This window comes from Eurytemora carolleeae, unplaced genomic scaffold (genome assembly GCF_000591075.1).
Source record: "Eurytemora carolleeae unplaced genomic scaffold, Eaff_2.0 scaffold1580, whole genome shotgun sequence".
NCBI lineage: Eukaryota > Metazoa > Arthropoda > Copepoda > Calanoida > Temoridae > Eurytemora > Eurytemora carolleeae.
The window spans coordinates 42297-65898 of NW_019397481.1; the positions used below are offsets into that span (position 1 = coordinate 42297).

Consider the following 23602-nt stretch of genomic DNA (forward strand, 5'->3'; position numbering starts at 1 on the left):
TAAAGGTTAAGGATATTTAAAGAATTTCAGCGGCGGTTTAAATTTAAGCCGCGGCTTAAATATGGTTGGTTCCACTTAAAATTGTATCAAATGTTTCAAGATTTAAGCCAATTCGCTTAATTTAAACCGGGTTTTGGCAGATTTAAACCACGGCTCAAATTCATTAAATTCCATCTCTGATGGTGTAAACCTTAAATATTTCAAACTCAGATTATTTAATGTAAAAAAATTAAAAGTTTGAAATATCTTAGGTACACGATGTTGGATTGCAAAGATATAGGAATTAAGAAATAAGAGTTTGTTACAAAGACTCAATTTACAGAAGATTTGTAGAATATTGTTTAGATTGCATTTTCTTTATTCAGACAAATTTTGCATCCATTTTCTTTTTACTCACTTTATTATTAGACTGACCTAAGTGTTTCCTGACCTAAGGTGTTTCTGATATAAATGAGTCTTTGTCACAAACACTGCTTTTCTAAACCCTATATCTTTGGATTCCAATGTCGTATAGACCTTAGATATTTCAAAATATGAATTCTGCTAGATAAAATAATATAAGTTTGAAATATCAAAGATGTACGACATTGGGTTTTAAAGATATAGGGATTAGAAATTCAGAGTTTGCGGCAAAGACTCAATTCCTTTGTATTAAATCTTAAAATAGGTTAGGTCGGGTTAATTTTGGTAAGAGGAGTTGGATGAGGATCAGATAATGAGAAGTTGATTAAAATCCATAAAAACGCGTGATGAGTTTAACCCTATTCCGATTGGGCTATTTTTGTCTAATATAGATGGGAGGGGGGTGTTCCTCCCCAATGATTTTGCCCTTGTAGTTGAGATAGAGGAGTGTAATACATGTCCAACTTTTTAAGGCCTACTCATTAAAAAAAAATAGACCTCTATCTTTCAAGAAGTGTTAGCGTTCTAATGTCAGCCGTTTTTAAGTTATTTAGATAAAAACACAAGGGGGTTGGAACCACCCTTCCCCCAAATCGTGATAGGGTTAAACTACTTTTATTTTCTAAACTACTCAATAATTAGTTCGGATACCCTTTAGGTCCGTTTCTAGGTCGGATTCCATAGCATCGTATCATAAAATGCCCTTATCATTATACGCTTAATTCTTAAGCTACCTATCCATCACTACTGATAAAGTTTTAAATTATTTACATTTTTGTTTATTTACTTTATTTAACCTTTAAAATTATTAGTTTATTTCACTTTAACACTCCTAATCTTTTTGGATTAGAATTAAGCGCAGTTTTAGGAATTAGCAGCATTTTCATTTTTCATCTTAGGAAATCAAAATTGTACAGTTTGTACGAAATTCCAGGATTCAAAAAAAGTTTGTAAATTAAATCTGATTTTATAATGTATTAGTTTAATTATTCATTCATAAAAGATCCGAAAATAAAGCTAAAACTGTAAAAATATTAAAATTCAATATTTACCACTAATTAATTAATTAAAAGCACTTTTTAAGAGAGTTTTACGAAAATCGCTCAATTTCAAAGTTGTCCGCTATTTAAAATTTTGATATTTTACGTTAAAAATATGCGGTGTATATTTTTGTGATGATATGTTTTGTGATGATATTTTTTGTGATGATATGTTTTGTGATGATATGTTTTGTGATGATATGTTTTATGATTATATGTTTTGTGATGATATGTTTTGTGATGATATGTTTTGTGATGATATCTTTTATGATGATATGTTTTGTGATGATATGTTTTATCCAACTATAGAGCAAGCTCAGTACAATTACAGACAATGTAAGGAAAATCGGGACGGAACGCCAAATGAATGCTCCCCTTCTAGTTAAATTTATGTTTTTGATTGTACCTTGCTGAAGAGTAAACCTAAGAGCCGTTGTTCCAGCTACATCAACATCTTCTAAAATTAGAATCAAATTCTTTGTCAAACAATCAAACCAATTATGATCAGCATCTTAAATATTTGAAAGACAGGGTTTATAATCATTTTTCGCATTTTTGGGCTGCGCAGTACGCACATCAGTAATCAGTATGCACATCAGTAATCAGTATGCACATCAGTAATCAGTATGCACATCAGTAATCAGTATGCACATCAGTAATCAGTACGCACATCAGTAATCAGTATGCACATCAGTATTCAGTATGCACATCAGTAAATCCCACTGGGCAAACGTCGGTTTCTTCCATTAGAATTCAATTGCGTTTTGTTTTATAATTCTACATTCGTTAAAGTTTTTTGATATTTTTTTCATTCAAAATGCCAACAAAAAATATTAAAGATAAAAAGAGAAAAGATTATGTTTAAAGGGACTGTAAAGGAAAAATAAAAGGAAAACCTGAGAATCTCAGAATTGTCACATGATACAGACGGAAATCACGTGACCAGTATACTGCACGTAATACGGACTATATGAAATAATATCTATTAAAAATGCAAAATATAAATTAAAATTATAATAGGAGCAAACCTGAGATTCTCAAGCTCTTCTTTTATACAAAATTGCATATATATGAATTTTCGTATAAATTTGACACAGTTTTATATCAATTTCTCGAGACAGGAACATCAGATTAATGGTTTATAATTATGTCTTTAATAAGTTAAATTGTGATCAAAGTTCACAGGTTGTTGATATAAGTGCCGAACTGTTAGATCTGCGGGGAATAAATAACAAAAACTGTTTTTTTTTCAAATACCTTAACAGTCAAATCTTTTTTTAAGTTTAAAGGGACTGTAAGCATAATTTTAAGCCACCCTCTGTGCAAAGATGACAACGCCCGATCCACAATGGTATCCTTAAAAGCTTTGTCTGCTCAAATAGTATGAAATAGTTTTCCATGTTAATAATTTTGAAAGTTTTTTAGTCTTAACAGGAAAAAATAAGGAATAATTAGAATGAAATACTATATATGCTCGCCATCGGTTTGTCAGCGACTAAATGTTTGCAGGGATATCTTCCAGATTGTTGACCTGAAAAAGATTTCAATGGTACCCGGTGAAGATTGCAAAGCCATGATTGCCATCTTTGCATATAAGGCCATTTGAAATTACGCTTTTATCCTTGAAATTACGCTTTTATCCTTGAAATTACGCTTTTATCCTTGAAATTACGCTTTTATCCTTGAAATTAAGCTTTTATCCTTGAAATTACGCTTGTATTTACGCTTGCATCCTTGAAATTACACTTTTATCTTTGAAATTACGCTTTTATCCTTGAAATTAAGCTTTTATCCTTGAAATTACGCTTGTATCCTTGAAATTACGCTTTTATCCTTGAAATTACGCAATTGTTTCCAATTGAAATTACGCTTGTATCCTTGAAATTACGCTCTTATCCTTGAAATTACGCTTTTATCCTTGAAATTACGCTTACAGCCCCTTCAACCCCTGTCTATGTTCTTATTTCCTTTCCTACCTGAGTATGTTAAAGTCATGGTTCCACAGATGTCATTGGCGTAAATCTTAAGATCATTTTCAATTTCATTCTCTAGAAGGGAGGGGAAATATTCTCCAGTAAATCCTCTGAATAAATGACAAAAAATTTGTTATGGTTGAAAATTTTGAATGGTGCACATTTGGAAATAATGAATTTGTCCATTGAGCGCATGGATTATCTAACCTCTGATTGGTCAAGCCGCAGAAGTACAGAATCAGTTTAATTTCAAGCAACGAAAAAAGTATGATTTTAACTCATCTTAATTATTTTGAATTGATTCGTTCTCTACTCTGCTTATATTTTATAGGCTTGGTAATAATCTAATCTTTCAAACTCACTTTACCATACAAAATATTTGCATTAAAGAATCTAATTGTTTACTTTAAGGGACTTTAAGCAAAATTTCAAGTGACCCTCCATGCAAAAATGGCAACGCCCGATTCACAATGGTACCCTAGAAACCTTTATCTGATTAATAAGGCGTAAAATAGTGTCATTTTAGTTGTAAAACCACTTTTTAGTGAAATCGCGATAAAAAACAATAAGTTTTTCTAAATATAAAACATTAATCTTTGCATGGAGGGACGGTCACTAGAAATCACGCGTACAGTTCTTTTCAATGTGGACAGAATTTTTCCATAATTTGTAGCTCGTCGTACAACTTTACTACCATGCCATTTTTTAATTGCTGTACAGTGTACGGTTGAAAAGTAAATATATAAGTATTAACTGACTTGATATTATTACAGGAGCTGGTTTCAACATTGCCTGAAAATAATATTTTTGATAAGAAAATTCTCTATTTTCTATTTTTGGAAGATGTACCTCGCATGTCTGGATATGGCCACCAAATATCATAATCAGAGGGTTTACATGCAGGGGTGCTGCCATCTATAGTTGACGGACATGTTCCTAAATTATCAATAGAGGGGGTTAGTGTGGGGAGAAAGGCGGGGACGGACATGTTCCTAAATTATCAATAGAGGGGGTTAGTGTGGGGAGAAAGGCGGGGAGTGCTGCCATCTATAGTTGACGGACATGTTCCTAAATTATCAATAGATGGCGTTAGTGTAGGGAGAAAGGCGGGGAGTGCGACCATCTGTGGTGGACGGGCATGTTTCTAAATTACTTATAGAGGGGTTAGTGTAGAGATTGCTGCCATCCATAGTTGACGGACATGTACCTAAATTATCAATAGAGGGGGTTAGCTTCGGGAGAAAGCCTGGGAGTGCTGCAATCTATAGTGGACAGACATGTTCCTAAATTATTAATAGAGGGGGTTAGTGTGGGGAGAAAGGCGGAGAGTGCTGCCATCTATGGTGGACGGGCATGTTTCTAAATTACTTGTAGAGGGGTTAGTGTAGAGACTGCTGCCATCTATAGTTGACGGACATGTTCCTAAATTATCAATAGAGGGGGTTAGCTTAGGGAGAAAGTCTGGGAGTGCTGCAATCTATAGTGGACGGACATGTTCCTAAATTACTTATAGAGGGGTTAGTGACTGCTGCCAGCTGTATAGTTGACGCACATGTTCCAAAATTATTAATAAAGGAGGTTCGTGTAGGGAGAAAGGGGGGGGAGTGCTGGGCAAATTTCTAAATTACTTATAGAGGGTTTATTGTAGAGACTGCTGGCATCTATAGTGGACAGACATGTTCCTAAATTATCAATAGAGGGGGTTAGTGTGGGGAAGAAAGGCGTGGAGTGCTGCCATCTATAGTGGACGGACATGTTCCTAAATTATCAATAGAGGGGGTTCATGTTGGTGGAGTTAATTCTATAAAAATTATTTCTGACTGGCCCATGTTCAATTGAGATATAAAAAAATGTTTAGGTCCCTGAATCTTACTTGTAGTGGATAAATCTGGAACAAGATTTTCTAGATCTGCTCCCCACTTTTCTATCTCAAAATATCTAAATAAAGTATGTTTTTTTTGACACGCCTACTGCTCAAACCCACTAGTTATTCAGTTAATGTACCGTCAGTGTACCGTCAATTGTACTACAGATCACCGCAGTACATACCGATATCTTAGTTTAGGGTTTCCTTAAGTGTTTTTTTATGTTGTTATAAAGCAAAGTTTTACTCTAGACACTTATTAAATCAGTAATTTAGTAAAAATGGGTCTTGTATTTACACTGTACATTTGCTGTGTCTCAGGTTCATTGCAGACTTTTTAAATTTCATAACTTGACTCTATAAAAGTTGTCTTTCTATTTCAAAGTTTTCTGGTTATTACTGTATTATCTTATTGACTTTATTTTTTCATATTTGGCTTAGAAACTTCTTGAATATTGTAATTCTTTTTGACATTTCACTACAAGATAACGTCTAAAATATTTCCCTACAAGATAACGTCTAAAATATTTCACTACAAGATAACGTCTAAAATATTTCACTACAAGATAACGTCTAAAATATTTCCCCAAAAACAATTTCTAGAATTTTAACGAAATTATTTTACAAAAAAAAATGTCATAATATCAAATTTTTTTTGGTATTCCATTAAAACTATTCCCAAAATTTCAAGATAGAACTTATTTTCAAAGTTGACTAAAAAAATCTTTCTTTTGGAATTTGTCTATAAATCCAAGTAAATTAAATAATTTTTCATATTCAACTAACAAAGCTATTTCAAAATATCAGTATAGGAGTATTTAGTAATTTAGTATATTTCACTAAAAACTCTTTTTTTAAATGGCTAGGGGGTCGAGCACTGCGGCTATTAAACACTTCTTCGGGGTGGCCAAAATTTGACCTTGGGGCCTTACCACTACCCCAACTCCCAGAAAATTATCCATAATTTACTATAAAAAAAAGATTTTAAATAAAATTATTATATAATTCACTAAATTACAATTTGTTTTTAATTTCCTTAGATATTATTAGAAAGTAAGAGAAAGTCGAAATTAGATATTTTTATTGAATTTATAATACCTATCATCCAGGGTGCTGACCTCAAAACAGGAATTGTGCGTTGAACCATTCTAAATGTAAAAATTATTAATTAAAATTTGGTTTTCATTCTCGTAAATTTGCAACGCGTGTATTCAAACATCCTTACTTAAAGATGAACCGAAAACTTTCACGTAAGTTACATTATGTGACGTAAGTTACATTATGTGACGTAAGTTACGTTACGTGACGTAAGTTACGTTACGTGACGTAAGTTCCGTTACGTGACGTAAGTTACATTATATGAGGTAAGTTACGTTATGTGACGTAACGTTTTCATTAATCAAATAATTTTAATTGTAAAATTATAATCTTGAAAGCTAAATATGGAGAAGAGCACTAGATTTTAAGTAAGGTATTAATCACTTCAGTTAAAGATAAGTCCGTTGACCACTATAGTTTAAGTAAGGTATTAATAGTTAAAGATAAGTCCGTTGACCACTATAGTTTAAGTAAGGTATTAATCACCACAGTTAAAGATAAGTCTGTTGACCACTATAGTTTAAGTAGCAGTAAATATTTCCATTTACTGATAGCGTCGATTGAAGGATTTATAACTCTGATTGGATAATGATGTGATAGAAAGATAGATGTTACCGCCATACTATTTCTATTGGTTCAGAATAGACAATTAACACATGACTGAACCCTGATTGGATCCGGAGCTAATGGACTTGGCATTTGAAATGAAAACAAAAATGATAATTCTTGATATCGTACAGGGTTACCCACAAAGAATGAGACTGTAAAGACGTTCTAAAACTCTTTGAATATGGCGTTTCCAAGGTTAAATAAAGTTTATTGCCTTAAATGTTTTTATTGGGCATTTTTTTACGATTGGGCAAAGAAAGAAACAAGATTTAGTTGCAGAGAACCATTACTATAAGGAAACAGGCGGTATAAATTCTGTACAGTCGTCTCTGAAGTCTCATCCTTTGTGGATAACCCTGTATATGCACTGTTAGAAAAATTCTCAATAATTTATAAGAACCTTAGAGCATTCAGAAATTACAGACATTTTATAATATTTGTTAATTATAATTATTAGAATTGAACTTTCAGGGTTGCTTTATACTTAGTGACTGCAACTAACGATTGTATATAGTCCCCCTTCCCCAAGCTCCCCCCCCCCTCCTGTATATGTTGTGTTTTATTAAGACGACATTATGACTACTTTAAATACCTACCTTGGTATTAAAGATCGCAAACCCATTGTCTTGTATAGCAGGCGGGAGTTTGTTTTCTGAAAACGCAAATGAAAAAATTATTTTTTTTAAATCAAACATTTTGTTCGAAATTACGATCTTTTGTTCGAAATTACGATCATTTGTTCGAAATTACGATCATTTGTTCGAATTCATGATCAATTATTGTAATCTTTGCTTGTCTGTTTGTTTGTCCGATCATAACTCTGCTCCTGGACCGATTTGCCCCAAATTTTGATTGGGGAACTCATGAGACCCACGAAAAGGTTCCTAGAGTGTTTAAAAGATTCTTAGTTGAAAGGGTCGACTTTAATAGCGAAAATTTAGTTTCCCGGTTAAAAGTGCGGGTAAACGGCGGGAGTAACTTTTAGCAAAATGGGCAACGCTGAGTTCCCAACCTTGCTAAAAATGTTATATCTTAATAAAAAAGAAGTTCCTATTTTATGACTAGGAGGACTAGGAGGACTAGGAGGACTAGGAGGACTAGGAGGACTAGGAGGACTAGGAAGACTAGGAGGACTTGGAGGACTAGGAGGACTAGGAGGACTAGGATTTTGCTAATATTTGTTGGACTATTTAGTAAACTAAAAAGATTGCTGATGTCATGAGAATTTTTATTTACAAACATTATTAAACAATGAGAAATATTTTAAGAAAAAATAATATTAAAAAGATAATCTTTATTTACATTAAATCACATGTTTAAATATCTCAGCGTAATGATTTCTAAGAAAACAATAAAAAAAAATCTGTAAAAAATTATGAAAAATCTTGTTTTAAAGGAAACAGGTAGATTTTTTTCTATGGCTTTTAAATTCTGGACATTTAAAAGATTTTTAAAAATCAAACTTTTGAAATATTTTGTAAACCTATTTGTTGGCGGGTTCTTAATTCTCATTTTGTACTTACTCAAAAGGCTGTTTGTGAGTAACTCCTGAACTAGCTCATTGTTTACTCCTAAAGAAAAAAGTGGAAATGCACAAGTTATTTTTGTAATCATTATTATCTATAAAATAAGACATTTTTATATAGTTTATATGTCACCAATACCCCAGCCAAAGGGCTGGATCGAATGGGCTGACATTTTTTAGGCTAAAAAATTTAAAGTTTTTTTGTTTCGAGGGGCAATTCCGGGCCTTTCAGCTTGTAAATTATATAATAATACAAATATTATTGTATATTATTAAAAATCAATTTTCAAACAATGATATCTTATTCCTACTTGATCAGACAAAGCTTTTAAGGATATTGTTGTGAATCGGCATTGCAAGCTGTGCATGGATGGTCACTTGAAATTACGCTTACAGTCCCTTTAAAACATGTTTTTACACATATGGATTGGAAATAAGAACTTAAAGACATCAAAGTTCTATCTGCATCCTTGTACAATGTACATCTAGTGTATCCCGTAATTAAGAATACAACAGAACAACTTGTTTATTGTCGTCCTCTTGAACACATCTGTATGCCGAGTCCAATAGCGCTTGATACAATCAGGGTTCAGTCATGTGTTTGGTGTCTATTCTAAACCAATTAAAATTGAATGACGGTAACATCCAAGGTTATAATGCAAGGAAAGTTAATTGCAATTGTGTATACTCTGCGTACTCCGACGAGATTAAAGCATTACATTTTGATAATTTGATAATTCACATAATAGTTTGCTATGACCAGAATATTTCATTGATTTTTTATTTGAAAGATGGATCCCATGTCAGTCTTCGAAATCCGTCTTGTGTTTACATTACCGCCCAGAGACAGTACACTGCAGTACAAAAGATGCGTACACCTCTGAAATAACTTTCCTTGCATTACAACCTTGGTAACATCTATCTTTCTATCTATTTCATTATCCAATTAGAGATAAATCCTTATATCGGCGCTATAACAGTAAATGGAAATATTTACTTCTACTGAAACTATAGTAAAAATTATTAGGTAGTTATTATTTAGTGAAAAAAACAAGTTTGATGTTACAGAAAGTCATAAATATTAGAAAACACACAGTATAAATTTACTACAGTCGTCTCTGAACAGGAAACTTAAGAGAGTATTGTTAAACGAAACTCCCGAGTTTCCTTTTTGGTGTTTTTACATTTGCGTAGATTTTAATTTAAGAAATCAGAAAACAAGAAGAAAATGTTAAGAAACAACAGAAAAGAATATTTCTTTACAAAAATATTGGTATCTGAACAAAACTCTAGTTTCAGTAGCAGTAAATGTTTCCATTTACTGATAGCGTCGATTGAAGGATTCATAACTCTAATTGGATAATGAGATAGATAGAAAGATAGATGTTACCGCCATACTTATTCTATTGGTTCAGAATAGACAACAAACACGAGACTGAACCCTGATTGGATCAGGCGCTAATGGACTTGGCATACAGGAGTGACAAAACTGCCTGCATAAAACCAGGTTTCCGATAACGGGTTTCCGAAACCTGGTTTCCCAAACTGGGTTTCCGAAACCAGGTTTTCGAAACCGGAATTCCGAAACAGGGTTTCATTACGATACTCTGTCTTCAATTTCGGGCTCTGAAGTCTCATCCTTTGTGGGCAACCCTGTATGCTGAGTTTGGTCAGTGTTTAATGTTAAAGGTTGAACAAACTAAACTTTTATCAAAATCCAATATTATTTACCAAGCAGAGATTAGGAGGAATATTTACAGGATAATCTAATCTCACTAAACTGTTAAAGGGACTCAAATATTATTGAATCAAATATTATTTCAGTTTAAAGGGTCTGTTAAACAAAATTTGAATATTTCCATGCTTATCTACATAATAACATGCGGAAATAAGTATAACCTTAAAAAAGGGAGTAAAACCTGCTAAAACGAAGGAGTATAATCCTGCAAAAAAAGGGAGTATAACCTGCAAAGAATAGAGAGGAAAACCTGCTAAGAAAGGGAGTATTACCTTCGAATAAAAAGGGAATGAAACCTGCGAAGTAAAGTGACAATAACCTGCGAAAAGAATATTATCCACTGAGTCAACTAGGAACAGATCTGGAGAATCCGCTGTATTCTGTATTGCTCCAGCCAATATACCCAGGGCTATTCCCTGTACCAAGAAAGGGAGTGTACACCACTTTTAATCCGGGAGTGTGAGCTTAATTTCAAGTGACCCTCCATGCAAAGATGACAACGATACACTTAAACCATTTATCTGATCAATAATGTGGAAGATATTGCTGTCTTTCTAGCTTTAAAAGTGTTTAATTCTGATAATTCCTATATTTTTCTGTACAACACTTTCGTCAAGAAACCACATTTTAAAATAATCAGTTTTCAAAATTATAAACATTGTACCATTGTACTGTTGTTATACCGTGCAGGGGGTCACTGGAAATTACGCTTACAGTCCCTTTGGAGACATTAATTAAAGAAAGTAATAATCATTTAGATGATTATTAATAAAAATGTAGAATGAACAATTTATATTAAAATATGTACGTTAAAATAGAATATTCATTTTATAATCTATGTACATTAAGAATGTTTATTTTGAAATTAAATTGCACATTTTAAACTCTTAATATGTACTTCTTAAAATGCACAATTAAAGGCACAAAAGATACAAAAACCGTCTATGTTACATTTTATACTTTGAAAAAAAGTTTAAAAATCGATACAATAATTTTAAATTAAAAATTGAAATCATTTTCAATTAAATTTTGAAATACTTTTTAAATCAAAATTTTAACTTACCGAAACAAGTCCACCTCCTTGAGCTGTTAGCAAGAAGTTAAAAAAAAATTTTTTTTTAATATTATCTTAAAAATTTAGTTTTTTAAAATATTTTTTTTTATTTTTTCAAACTTCCCCATTGCTCCGGCGACAGCTCCGATCAAAGGTTGATTGAGAATTCTCACAGTATCAGTTTTCAAACATCCTGAAAACAAAATGTTGAAAAAAAAAGTTTTTTTCGGTCTTTACAAAGGTTTCATATACTAATTAAACAAGGAATTAATTGGTACTATTTTTAATTATATATGGATTTTCTGTAAAGAGAATTCGAGAGACAAAAAGCCAAGCTCTAGCTATAGCTGAAACAAACCGGTTCCCCATAGTTAGGAGGGGGTCTGGCGGAGACGGTTTCTACAATTTCATTTTGCGAAAAATAGTTTAATGCTTCTATGATCTGATGAACTATATCTGAACCCAGATTAAGCCTTAATATATTTTTACCATATTAAGTAGAGCAAATAATATATTATTAACAACTGGTATTTTTAAATATACTATATGGGCTTTTGCAAAGAGAGTATCGTGGAATGTAACTCCCGAGTCCCGAGCTCCCGTTTTTGGGGTCATTACATTTGTGTAGATATTAGTGTAAGAATTAGTAAATGAAAAGGTTATATATAAAAAATAATGACTCAAAACAAAAAATTTATATCTACAAAATTGTCTCAACCTCTTCGCAAAACCTGGGTTTCGAAACCGGGTTTCATGACGATACTCTGTCTTAAATTTCGAGCTCGGAGCCCGAAATTTAAAAGAGTTCTATTGATCGAAACTCCTGAATTTCCTTTTGGGGTCTAAACATTCGTGTTGATTTTTATTTAAGAAATTATAAAAAAAAATTGAGAGTTTAAAGAAACCAAATAAAATAAAATGTTGTAACGAAAATATTAAATATATAAAACCCGGTTTTTGACGATACTCTGTTTTAAATTTCGAGCTCAGGTGTGTCTTTCCATGGAGTAGATGTCCCTAGAATGCTTTACAATTTAAGGTGTATTATGTATTAATATATTGACCCTAAAATGTTTACTATTAAAGGTGTATTATGTATTTATATATTGTTCCTAAAATATTTATTATTTATTAATATATTGAAACTAAAAGGTGTATTAGGTATTTATATATTGACCCTAAAATGTTTACTATTTAAGGTGTATTATGCATTTATATATTGTCCCTAAACTGTTTACTATTTAAGGTGTATTATGTATTAATATATTGACCCTAAAATGTTTCCTATTTAAGGTGTATTATGTATTTATATATTGACCCTAAAATGCTTACTATTTAAGGTGTATTATGTATTTATATATTGACCCTAAAATGTTTACTATTTAAGGTGTATTATGTATTTATATATTGATCCTAAAATGTTTACTATTTATTAATATATTGATCCTAAAATGTTTACTATTTATTAATATATTGACCCTAAAATGTTTACTATTTATTAATATATTGATCCTAAAATGTTTCATCATTATGTTTATATACTTATAATTTCTTATCTTTGTTGATCCAGTAATTCTTAGAATTGTTTATATGCAATTAATTAAAGGGACTGTAAGCGTAATTTTAAGTGACCCTCCAAGCAGAGATGGCAACGCCCGATTCACAACGGTACACTTAAGAAATCTTTATCTTAATAATTATGTTTTTCTACAGTAATAACCAGAAGATTGTAGAAATGGAAGACGACATTGATGCAATACTTTGTAGTGCATTTGATGTTGTTTAAAAGCAAACAGCTTTACTAGTAAGTTGTTAAATCAATTATTAAGTGAAATGGGTCTGTTTACACTGCACAATTGTTCATTGAACTATTTAAAGTCATAAATTGAGTTTAAAAGTCTACATCCAATTCCAGAGTTTTCTGGTTATCACTGTAGTTTTAAAAGTGTTTAATTACGATAATTCCTAAATGTTTTCCTGCAGTAGCAAAGCGCAAGTCACTTTTGTAGAAAAACCACAAATGAAAATAATTTCATAATTATAAACGTAATATCTAACTCATTTGGTCAGAGAAAGCTTTTAATGGTGTTGAGATGTTTTTAAACACCGAATTATAAAAATCCTATGAGGGGTATTTTGAAGCCAAATGCACGGTAATTAAGATTTGGCTACAACTAGGACGGACGCAGTACTCTCTGAAATATTTGTAAATACGTGATAACTTGAAATTACGTCCGTAGTCTCTTTTTAATTAGAATTTCATTAACTGTGAAAAATATTATATATTATTTATATTATAAGAATTGAATTTAAATTACCTTCACAGCTTTGCGCAGCATCAAATTCAAAATGTCTGAAATATAAAAATATTCGAATGATTTCAGTTTTTTCCTGTTAATTATTTTTTTGTCTGAAAGATTTAAAGAAAAAGTTCTAAATGTCATAAAAAAGATCTAAATTGTTTACAATTTGAATTATTTATCAGTTGATATTTTCTGTACTGTTCAATGTACTGTTCCTTGAATTTCCTGTACTGCTTAAATTGCAGAGTATTGTCCCTAGGGTTTCCAGCTAACGAAGCGTTTCGCGAAAAAATGCGAAAATGTTCGTTCGTATTTCGCAAACTTTTTCGTGAAATTTCGCATTTTATCGCGAAAATAATTGTAGCGAAAAATGCGAAAACAAAGCGAAATTTTTCATTTCCCTTAAAAAATTTGTTAATAAACTTTAGCACTTTTTTGCGAAACAGATTGAAGCTAGATTTCGCAAAAATAGCGAAAAATTTCGCATTTTTCGCGAGCGAACGAAATGAGAAAAATGCGAAATTTTCTCGAAACTTTTCTTTTTCGCTAGAAACCCTAACTGTCCTCCTAGTGTACTAGTACTGTACTGTAACCCTGGTTCACTAGTACTGTGCTGTCCCCCTGGTATACCTGTACTGTTCAGTGTACAGTATTGCCACCTATATAATAAATGTACTGTACTGTTCTGTACTGTCCCCCTTGTATACCTGTACTGCTCAAATTGTACTGTACTGTCCCCCAATTATTTTTATTATAAGAATGGAATTTACCTTCACAGCTTTGCGCAGCATCAAATTCAAAATGTCTGAAATATAAAAATATTCATGGTTTCAGTCTTTTCCTGTTAATTATTTTTTGCCTGAAAGTTTTAAATAAAAAGTTTAAAATGTCATAAAAAAGAAAAAAATTGTTTTCGATTTGAAATATTTATTAGTTGATATTATCTGTACTGTTCAATGTTCATACTTATACTGTTCCTTGGTTTCCCTAGACTGCTTTGGGTTTTCAGCGAATGAAACGTCTGGCGAAAAAATGCGAAAATGTTCGTTCATATTTATTTCGCGAAAATAAATGAGGCGAAAAATGCGAAAACAAAGCGAAATTTTGTTCGTGAAAATTTTCGCGGAATATGAGAATTGTATTCTCAAAAAATGATGAATTTTCGCAAAAATTTTGCATTTTTTGCGAAATTTTCGCGAAACGATTTTCCTTTTTGCTGGAAATCCTAACTGTCCCCCTAGTGTACTTGTACTGTACTGTAACCCTGGTTCACTAGTACTGTACTGTCCCCCTGGTATACCTGTACAGTACAGTGTACAGTATTGTCACCTATGTAATAAATGTACTGTACTGTTTTGTACTGTCCCCCTTGTATACCTGTACTGCTCAAATTGTACTGTACTGCGCCCTTGTATACCTGTACTGCTCAAATTGTACTGTACTGCCCCCTAGTAAACCTGTACTGCTCAAACTGTACTGTACAGCCACCCTTGTATACCTGTACTGCTCAAATTGTACTGTACTGTCCCCCTCGACTTGGTTTCTTTTCTCCAGAACCTCCTGCGTTAATATACATACAATAAGAACCAGAAAACTGTGGAATAAGAAGACGACATTATGGCAATACTTGTTTGAAGTTTTTACAAAAAAAAATAAGTTTTACCCCGACAGTAAATAGATGAATTGAGTCTGCATACACTGCACAATTGCTTGTCTCATGTTCATTGGACTTTTAAAAGTCAAAAAGCTATTCCAGAGTTTTCTAGTTCTCACTATACAAAAGTATCATAACTGTTACAGCTTTACAGGGTGTTCCAAAGAGTTAAAACTCTGATTTTCTAAACCCTGTTATGGCGTCATAGAACTTAGATTCCAACCATGAATTCTGTTTGAAATATCAAAGGTTTACACCATCAGGTTGCAAAGATATGCGGATGAATAATTTGAGGTTGTGGCATTATCATTAATGTATAATTAATATGGTAATGCCAGTACAGCTTTGTTAATTGTTTTAATTGCGGATTTTTTAGATCTTATAAATCTATAAAAATACATAATTATTATTATTATCATAATTATCATAATTACCCTATACGTGTATGGACCCCTTTCTTCAAATTTTGCCATCTCTACCCCTGTAACCACCTTCATAACACTAAGTTGTATATAATAGCGTCTAGAGATGAAAACTAGAGCTATTATTTGATGTAAATAGCGTCTAAATATAAAAACTAAAGGTGTAACGATGTATAGAGCGTCTAAATATAAAAACTAAAGGTGTAATGATGTATAGAGCGTCTAAATATAAAAACTAAAGGTGTAATGATGTAAATAGCGTCTAAATATAAAAACTAAAGGTGTAATGATGTATAGAGCGTCTAAATNGTCTAAAGATAAAGATAAACACTAAAGCTGTTATGATGTAAATAGCGTCTAGAGATAAAACTAAAGCTATTATTTGATGTGAATAGTGTCTAAAGATGATTTGATGTAAATTGTGTCTAAAGATGAAAACTAAAGCTGCTATGATGTAAATAGTGTCAGAAGATAAAAACTAAAGTTGTTATGATGTAAATAGCGTCTAAAGATGAAAACTAAAGTTGTTATGATGTAAATAGTGTCTAAAGATGAAAACTAAAGCTGTTATGATGTAAATAGTGTCTAAAGATGAAAACTAAAGCTGTTATGATGAATTAGTGTCTATAGATGAAAACTAAAGTTGTTATGATGTAAATAGAGTCTAAATATAAAAACTAAAGGTGTTATGATGTAAATAGCGTCTAAATATAAAAACTAAAGGTGTAATGATGTAAAAAGTGTCTAAAAATAAAGATAAAAACTAAAGCTGTTATGATGTAAATAGTGTCTAAAGATAAAGATGAGAACTAAAGGTCTAATGATGTAAATAGCGTCTAAAGATAAAAACTAAAGTTGTTATGATGTAAATAGCGTCTAAAGATAAAGATAAACACTAAAGCTGTTATGATGTAAATAGCGTCTAGAGATAAAACTAAAGCTATTATTTGATGTGAATAGTGTCTAAAGATGATTTGATGTAAATTGTGTCTAAAGATGAAAACTAAAGCTGCTATGATGTAAATAGTGTCAGAAGATAAAAACTAAAGCTGTTTTGATGTAAATAGCGTCAGAAGATAAAAACTAAAGCTGTTATGGTGTAAATAGTGTCTAAAGATGAAAACTAAAGCTGTTGTGATGTAAATAGCGTCTGAAGATAAAACTAAAGGTGTTATGATGTAAATAGCGTCTAAATATAAAACTAAAGCTCTTATGATGTAAATAGCGTCTAGAGATTAAAAACTAGAGCTATTATTTGATGTAAATAGTGTCTAAAGATGAAAACGAAAGTTTTTATGATGTAAATAGTGTCTAAAGATGAAAACTAAAGCTTTTATGATGTAAATAGCGTCTGAAGATAAAAACTAAAGTTGTTATGATGTAAATAGTGTCTAAAGATGAAAACTAAAGTTGTTATGATGTAAATAGCGTCTAAATATGAAAACTAAAGCTGTTTTTATGTAAATAGCGTCTAAATATGAAAATTAAAGTTGTTATAATGTAAATAGCCTCTAAATATAAAAACTAAAGTTGTTATAATGTAAATAGTGTCTAAAGATGAAAACTAAAGTTGTTATAATGTAAATAGTGTCTAAATATGAAAACTAAAGCTGTTTTTATGTAAATAGCGTCTAAATATGAAAATTAAAGCTTTTAATTAATGTAAATAGAATTTAAAGCTGAACACTAAAGCTGCTGATGTAAAGTGTCTAAAGATAAAGATGAAAACTAAAGCTGTAATGATGTAAACAGTGTCTAAAGGTGAAAACTAAAGCAGTAATGATGTAAATAGTGTCTAAAGGTGAAAACTAAAGCAGATATTAAGTAAATGGTGTCTATAAAGATGAAAACTAAAGCTTTTTTAATGTAAATAGCGTCTATAAAGATGAAAAGTAAAGCTGTGTTGATGTAAACAATGTCTAAAGATGAAAACTAAAGTTGTTATGGTGTAAAAAGTGTCTGAAGATAAAAACTAAAGCAGATATTATGTAAATAGTGTCTATAAAGATGAAAACTAAAGCAGATATTATGTAAATAGTGTCTATAAAGATGAAAACTAAAGCCGTTTCGATGTCAATGGTGTCTAAAGATGAAAACTAAAGCTGTTTTGATGTAAATTGTGTCTAATGATAAAAATTAAAGCTGTTTTGATGTAAATAGTGTCTATAAAGATGAAAACTAAAGCTGTTATGATGAATTAGTGTCTAAAAAAGAAAACTGATGCTACTATGATGTAAATAAATGTCAAAAAAAAACTAATGCTATTATGATGTAAATAGTGTCTAAAAAAGAAAACTAATGCTTCTATGATGTAAATAAATGTCAAAAACAAGAAAACTAATCCTACTATGATGTAAATAGTGTCTAAAAAAGAAAACTGATGCTACTATGATGTTAATAGTGTCTAAACAAGAAAACTAATGCTACTATGATGTAAATAGTGTCTAAAAAAGAAAACTAATGCTACTATGATGTTAATAGTGTATAAAAAAGAAAACTAATGCTACTATGATGTAATTAGTGTCTAAAAAAGAAAACTGATGCTGCTATGATGTTAATAGTGTCTAAAAAAGAAAACTGATGCTACTATGATGTTAATAGTGTCTTAAAAAGAAAACTGATACTACTATGATGTAAATAGTGTCTAAAAAAGAAAACTAATGCTGCTATGATGTAAATTAAAACTGAAGAAATGGTATCACCTCGAGTGGATTTATAACTTGGAAGAATATAAACCTCATTCTAGCTGTCCACGGGTAGTTTTCCTCAATTAAAAGGACTGTAAGCGTAATTTAAAGTAACCCTCCATTAAAAATGGCAATGCTCGATTCACAACGGCACCTTAAACACAGCTTTATCTAATCAATAATGTGGAAGAAATGGTAATTTTTCTAGGTTTAAAAATGTTTAATGGAAATAATTCCAATCTGCGCAGGTAACTTTTGTACAGAAACCACAGTTGAAAATAATAAGTTTTCCAAAATTATAAACATTAATAACTTTTTCATATCTGTTCAGACAAAGCTTTTAAGGGTATCGTTGTAAATATGACATTGCCATCTTTGCATGGTAGGTCTTTGAAATAACGCTTACAGTTCTTAAAGGGACTGTAAAGGGAAAATCAAAGGTGGGAAAGGATGAAACCTTAGAATCTCAGGCGTTGATTAATACATATAAGACATCAATTTGATGTTCCTGCCTCGTGAAATTGACATAAAACTGTGTCAAATTTATACGAAAATTCATATGTATGCAGTTTTGTAAAAAAGTAGTAGGTTTAAATAGATCGTATTCAGCAAATATGCAACCAATCTAAAAACGAATATATCCCACAGGAGCCTGAGAATCTCAGGTTTGCTCCTATTATAATTTTTTAATTTTTATTTTGCATTTTTAATAGATATAATTGATTATATAATTACATAGATTCAACATAGTCCATATTACGTCACCAAACCTTCAGCCAAAGGCAGTGCAATATTATTGTAACGTGATACAGACGAAAATCACGTGACCAGTATACTGCACTGCCATTGGCTGAAGTTCTGGTGACGTTAAACGGACTATATGCAATAATATTATCAATTATATCTCTTAAAAATGCAAAATAAATATTAGAAAAGAGACTATATTTTCTAAAAAAAATAAGTCCTCTTAGAAAATAAACTAGCATTTTAACTATTTGCTCCATGACGCAAATGATCAAGAATAATTTGTGATTTTAAAATTAGAGAGCAACTATCTTTGGTTTGGCTTGAAATCGAAAATCAAAACCTATACCAATCTTGCAGCTCTACTTTCAAGTACTCTCGTTGTAATATACACTCTACAAGGTTACCAACACAAAAAAATTAGACTTCAGAGACGACTTTACAAAATATATTCGGCCATAATTCTTTAAATTATTTTGCATATTTTGGCTATAGCTTGGGCTTAAACGCAATGTATAGTAGTTGAACGGAGAATGTAGTATTTTAGGATTCATTTGAGACATATAAAACGTTTTAATTATGTATATTTACTAAGTTTGAGCGCAAAGTCGACCTTCAAAAATATCCATTTGGGTGGTTACGTTTTGAGAATTGATCTTTTTTAAATTTTAAATAACGACGACAAAAAATGTAACAAAAAGTCTACAGTAAACTATTTAGTTGTTCAGGAACAAGTTGTATATTCTCTCATTGTTCACAAACATTTTCTGTAGATTTTCTGGAACTTTTATTGAAAAGACGACATTTGAAGAATTTGTAGAAATATGTGAACAAACTAGTAAAGAATAAGAAATTCAATAAAATGATAAAAAAAAATAATTGGTTCTAAAATTATTTTATTGATAAATTTCTATTGACAAATATGTTCAAACATCTAATTAGACTATTGTAAAATTTTTGATACATTTTGTTCCTGAGCAACTAATTACTTTACTGTAGACTTTTTGTTACATTTTTCGTCGTCATTATTTAATAATTTTTTAAAAATCGATTCTCAAAACATAACCACCCAAATGCATGATTTTGAACGTCGACTTTGCGCTCAAACTCAGAAATTATACATCATTAAAACGTTTTATGAGACTCAATTAAATCCTAAAAAATTACTCCAATATACTACATTCCAAGTTCAACTACCATACATAGCCGGTCAGTCCCTTTAAGAAAATATAAGAGAGTTTTAGACCGTCGTCACTAAAGAAACTATAGATGTGATCCTCTGTTTAAAGATTCACAATGGTACCCTTGAAACCTCTATCCGGATAATAAGACAGAAGAAACCGGAATTAAAATTTGTTTCATATTGTGGCAAAGTTAGGATAACTTATTACTATTGTTTAAAGGGTACCAGTGTTAATCGACCTATCTCATCAATAAATGAAGAATAACTTTAAAATAAGTGACTGGTCCCTTTACAGCCTTATACTTGGCATGGTCTTCTCCCTTCTAGTAATGTAATCAGTATAAAAGGTATTAATCAGATATTTGAGCAATGAGGGATCTATCAATTATTGACAAAAAGGTTTCAGATAAAATCATTTATTCCAACCAGGGATATCCTTTAATGAAACCTGCATAGTTACGTTACAGATAGAGATATGCTATAAGGAAGCCTGTATAGTTACGTTACAGTTACCGAATCTTTTAATAAACCTGAATTGTTACGTTACAGATAGAGATATTCTTTATTGAAACCTGAGTTACAGATGGAGATATTCTTTAATGAAACCTGGATAGTTACGTTACCTTAGCGGTATCCTTTAATAAAAGTTACGTTTAATAAATCTGCATAGTTACGTTACCTTAACGGTATCCTTTAATAAATAGTGACGTTACAGATTCAGATATTCTTTAATAAACCTGAATAGTTACGATACAGATAGAGATATCCTTTAATAAACCTGAATAGTTACGTCACAGATAGAGATATTCTTTAATAAACCTGAATAGTTACGTTAGAGATTGAGATATTCTTTAATAAACCTGAATAGTTACGTCACAGATAGAGATATCCTTTAATGAAGCATGCCTAGTTATGTTACATATAGAGATATTCTTTAATAAAACTGAATAGTTACGTTACAGATTGAGATATTCTTTAATAAACCTGAAGAGTAATGTTACAAATAGAATCACGCTTATTGAAACCTGAGTTATGTTACAGATAGAGATATTCTTTAATAAAACCTAAATAGTTTCGTTATAGATAGAGATATCCTTTAAAATATATCTCATTGAATGTGGAACCACGTCAAAATACGCTTACAGTCCCTTAAACATTCACATTTTGTTATCCCAGCTTTTTGGTGGAAGAGTTTCTCTGAAACCTGAGATATTTGTTTAATAATTAGTAGAGGGGTAGCTACTTGCAACCAGGGAATAGGAATAAAGGGAAAGGAAATGGCACTGGTCTGGCATGAGAAAGCCAATCGCACTGCTTTGTAGACCAGTACTTTAAACTAACACACACTCTTTTTGTACAGACACACAACATGACTGCAGTCAAGGAAATTGCAGAACAATGTTGTCAATTACAGTTAAACTTGAATAACGAGTATATTTGTTGTAAACTTTAATCAAGTTATATTCTTTGCATGAACATAAATGATAAGTCTTTGCTACAAACTTTGATTTTCTATTTTCAAATCCGATGCCGTAGACCTGTAATATTTAATACTATGAACGCTTTTAGATCACATATTCAAAGTTACGATAACTGTATGTAATGTAACGGTGACGAGACCAGATTTATTAGTCCGACCAAATTCGTACAGTCGTCTCTCGTCTCTGAAGTCTCTTCCTTTGTGGGTAACATTGAAATGTGAAATTTTAGATATTTCATAATTGATCATGATATCTCCCATATTAACCAAATATATTCGCAAAATAATTACCTTATTCTCAGTAGTTGATTTCAGATTCGGCCTGGCGTTCAACTCTGGAAAAGGAAAACAAAAAAAAATTTTCGTTCATTTTAGTTTTTTTAAATGATATGCTTGAAGAGTTTTGCACATTTTAACTCAAATGGTGGTTTTTAGGGAACAGTTGTAAATTGAAGTTACCTATTACAAATAATATAAGGTAAATAAAACCAAGAAATCTGCCAACCATGTTTTTTTCTATAAAAAAAGTTTAATTTTACAAATATGTAAAAAAAAAATTGAAGTTGTTGTCGGTACAAGAAGATAAGACCAACTGTATATTTACTAGAAGCTGATTTTTATAAAAATAAACAAACAAATTATTATCTTAATCTTATTGATTACTTTGCTCCACCCCCCCCCCCCACAACAAGAAAAATTTAAATCTTGCAAAAAGCGATAACATATTTTTTATATAAAATCAGTAGAAAATGTTATTCTATACATTTTGTCAAACCATGTACATTTATTAAAAAATGTCAATTTCTGCTGCAAAAGTCTGCAAAGAGAACCCATCAATAAAAAAAAAAATTATAAATCTTAAACATTTCTGTTTAGACACAAGTGGAAAACTTAGGGGCCACAATTTGGCTTCTGTTAAATCATATAATTTAATTTTTTTCTTATCTTAACTATAAACTTTAACTCCGCTTTACCATCATCATAAATTATTAGATTACAGTACGTATATATTATTAGTTCAAGTGTCCAGCGTTGCCTTTGGAATTTTAAAACACAAATTTAAACAGAAAAACTTGATTTTTGAAGAAATAAATTGGGGGTTGTGCATTCCATATGTTGCCAAGTGTTCTGTATAGTTATTACAATTGCGCATTCCATATGTTGCCAAGTGTTTGTATGGTTATTGCATTTGCGCATTCCATATGTTGCCAAGTGTTTGTATGGTTATTGCATTTGCGCATTCCATATGTTTCTTAGTGTTCCGTATGGTTATTGCAGTTGCGCATTCCATATGTTGCCAAGTGTTTGTATGGTTATTGTAGTTGTGCATTCGATATGTTACCAAGTGTTCCATATGGTTATTGCAGTTGCGCATTCCATATGTTAGAACTGATAAGATAAGATAAGATAAAGTTTATAGCTAAAATACATGTATCTGTGTTTACAGAACGAGTTTACAATTACAAATTGATGATTATATAACAGTACAAGTACAAAGCAATTAGGTGGAAAATAGCTCTTGGCTGTTTTGATTATTTTTTCCACCTAATTTTAATAATAATAACAAAACATTTCAATTAAATAGATTTAAGGAGAACGATTAGAGATCAGGGTGCGAATTTATCTTATGCAAAATAGTTTATACATTAATTCGAATAACTAGAGTTTAAAGTCATTTTCTGACATGTATACAACAAATATCAAAGCATATTAAAACATATCTAATTTGGTTTACATGAATAGCAATTCGGTTTATAACACATTGTCATGTAATTTTCAAAAAGAGAATTTATTAGTCTATTTTTAAATATACTTAGAGAGTTGCA

General features: G+C 31.1%; 1 protein-coding gene across 1 annotated transcript in view; it reads right to left on the reverse strand.

Moving 5' to 3' along the window:
• Positions 1–22344, reverse strand: part of LOC111714524 (scavenger receptor class B member 1) — a gene marked incomplete in the record, with an annotated part of 36759 nt that extends 14415 nt beyond the window's left edge. The window contains 11 exon segments of the mRNA XM_023489659.1: positions 7590–7638; positions 8510–8557; positions 10569–10665; positions 11313–11335; positions 11428–11496; positions 14377–14411; positions 15105–15166; positions 15695–15751; positions 18385–18447; positions 22068–22111; positions 22236–22344. Coding sequence (XP_023345427.1) covers positions 7590–7638; positions 8510–8557; positions 10569–10665; positions 11313–11335; positions 11428–11496; positions 14377–14411; positions 15105–15166; positions 15695–15751; positions 18385–18447; positions 22068–22111; positions 22236–22284 — 596 coding nt within the window.
• Between the last annotated feature and the right edge of the window lie 1258 nt (positions 22345–23602).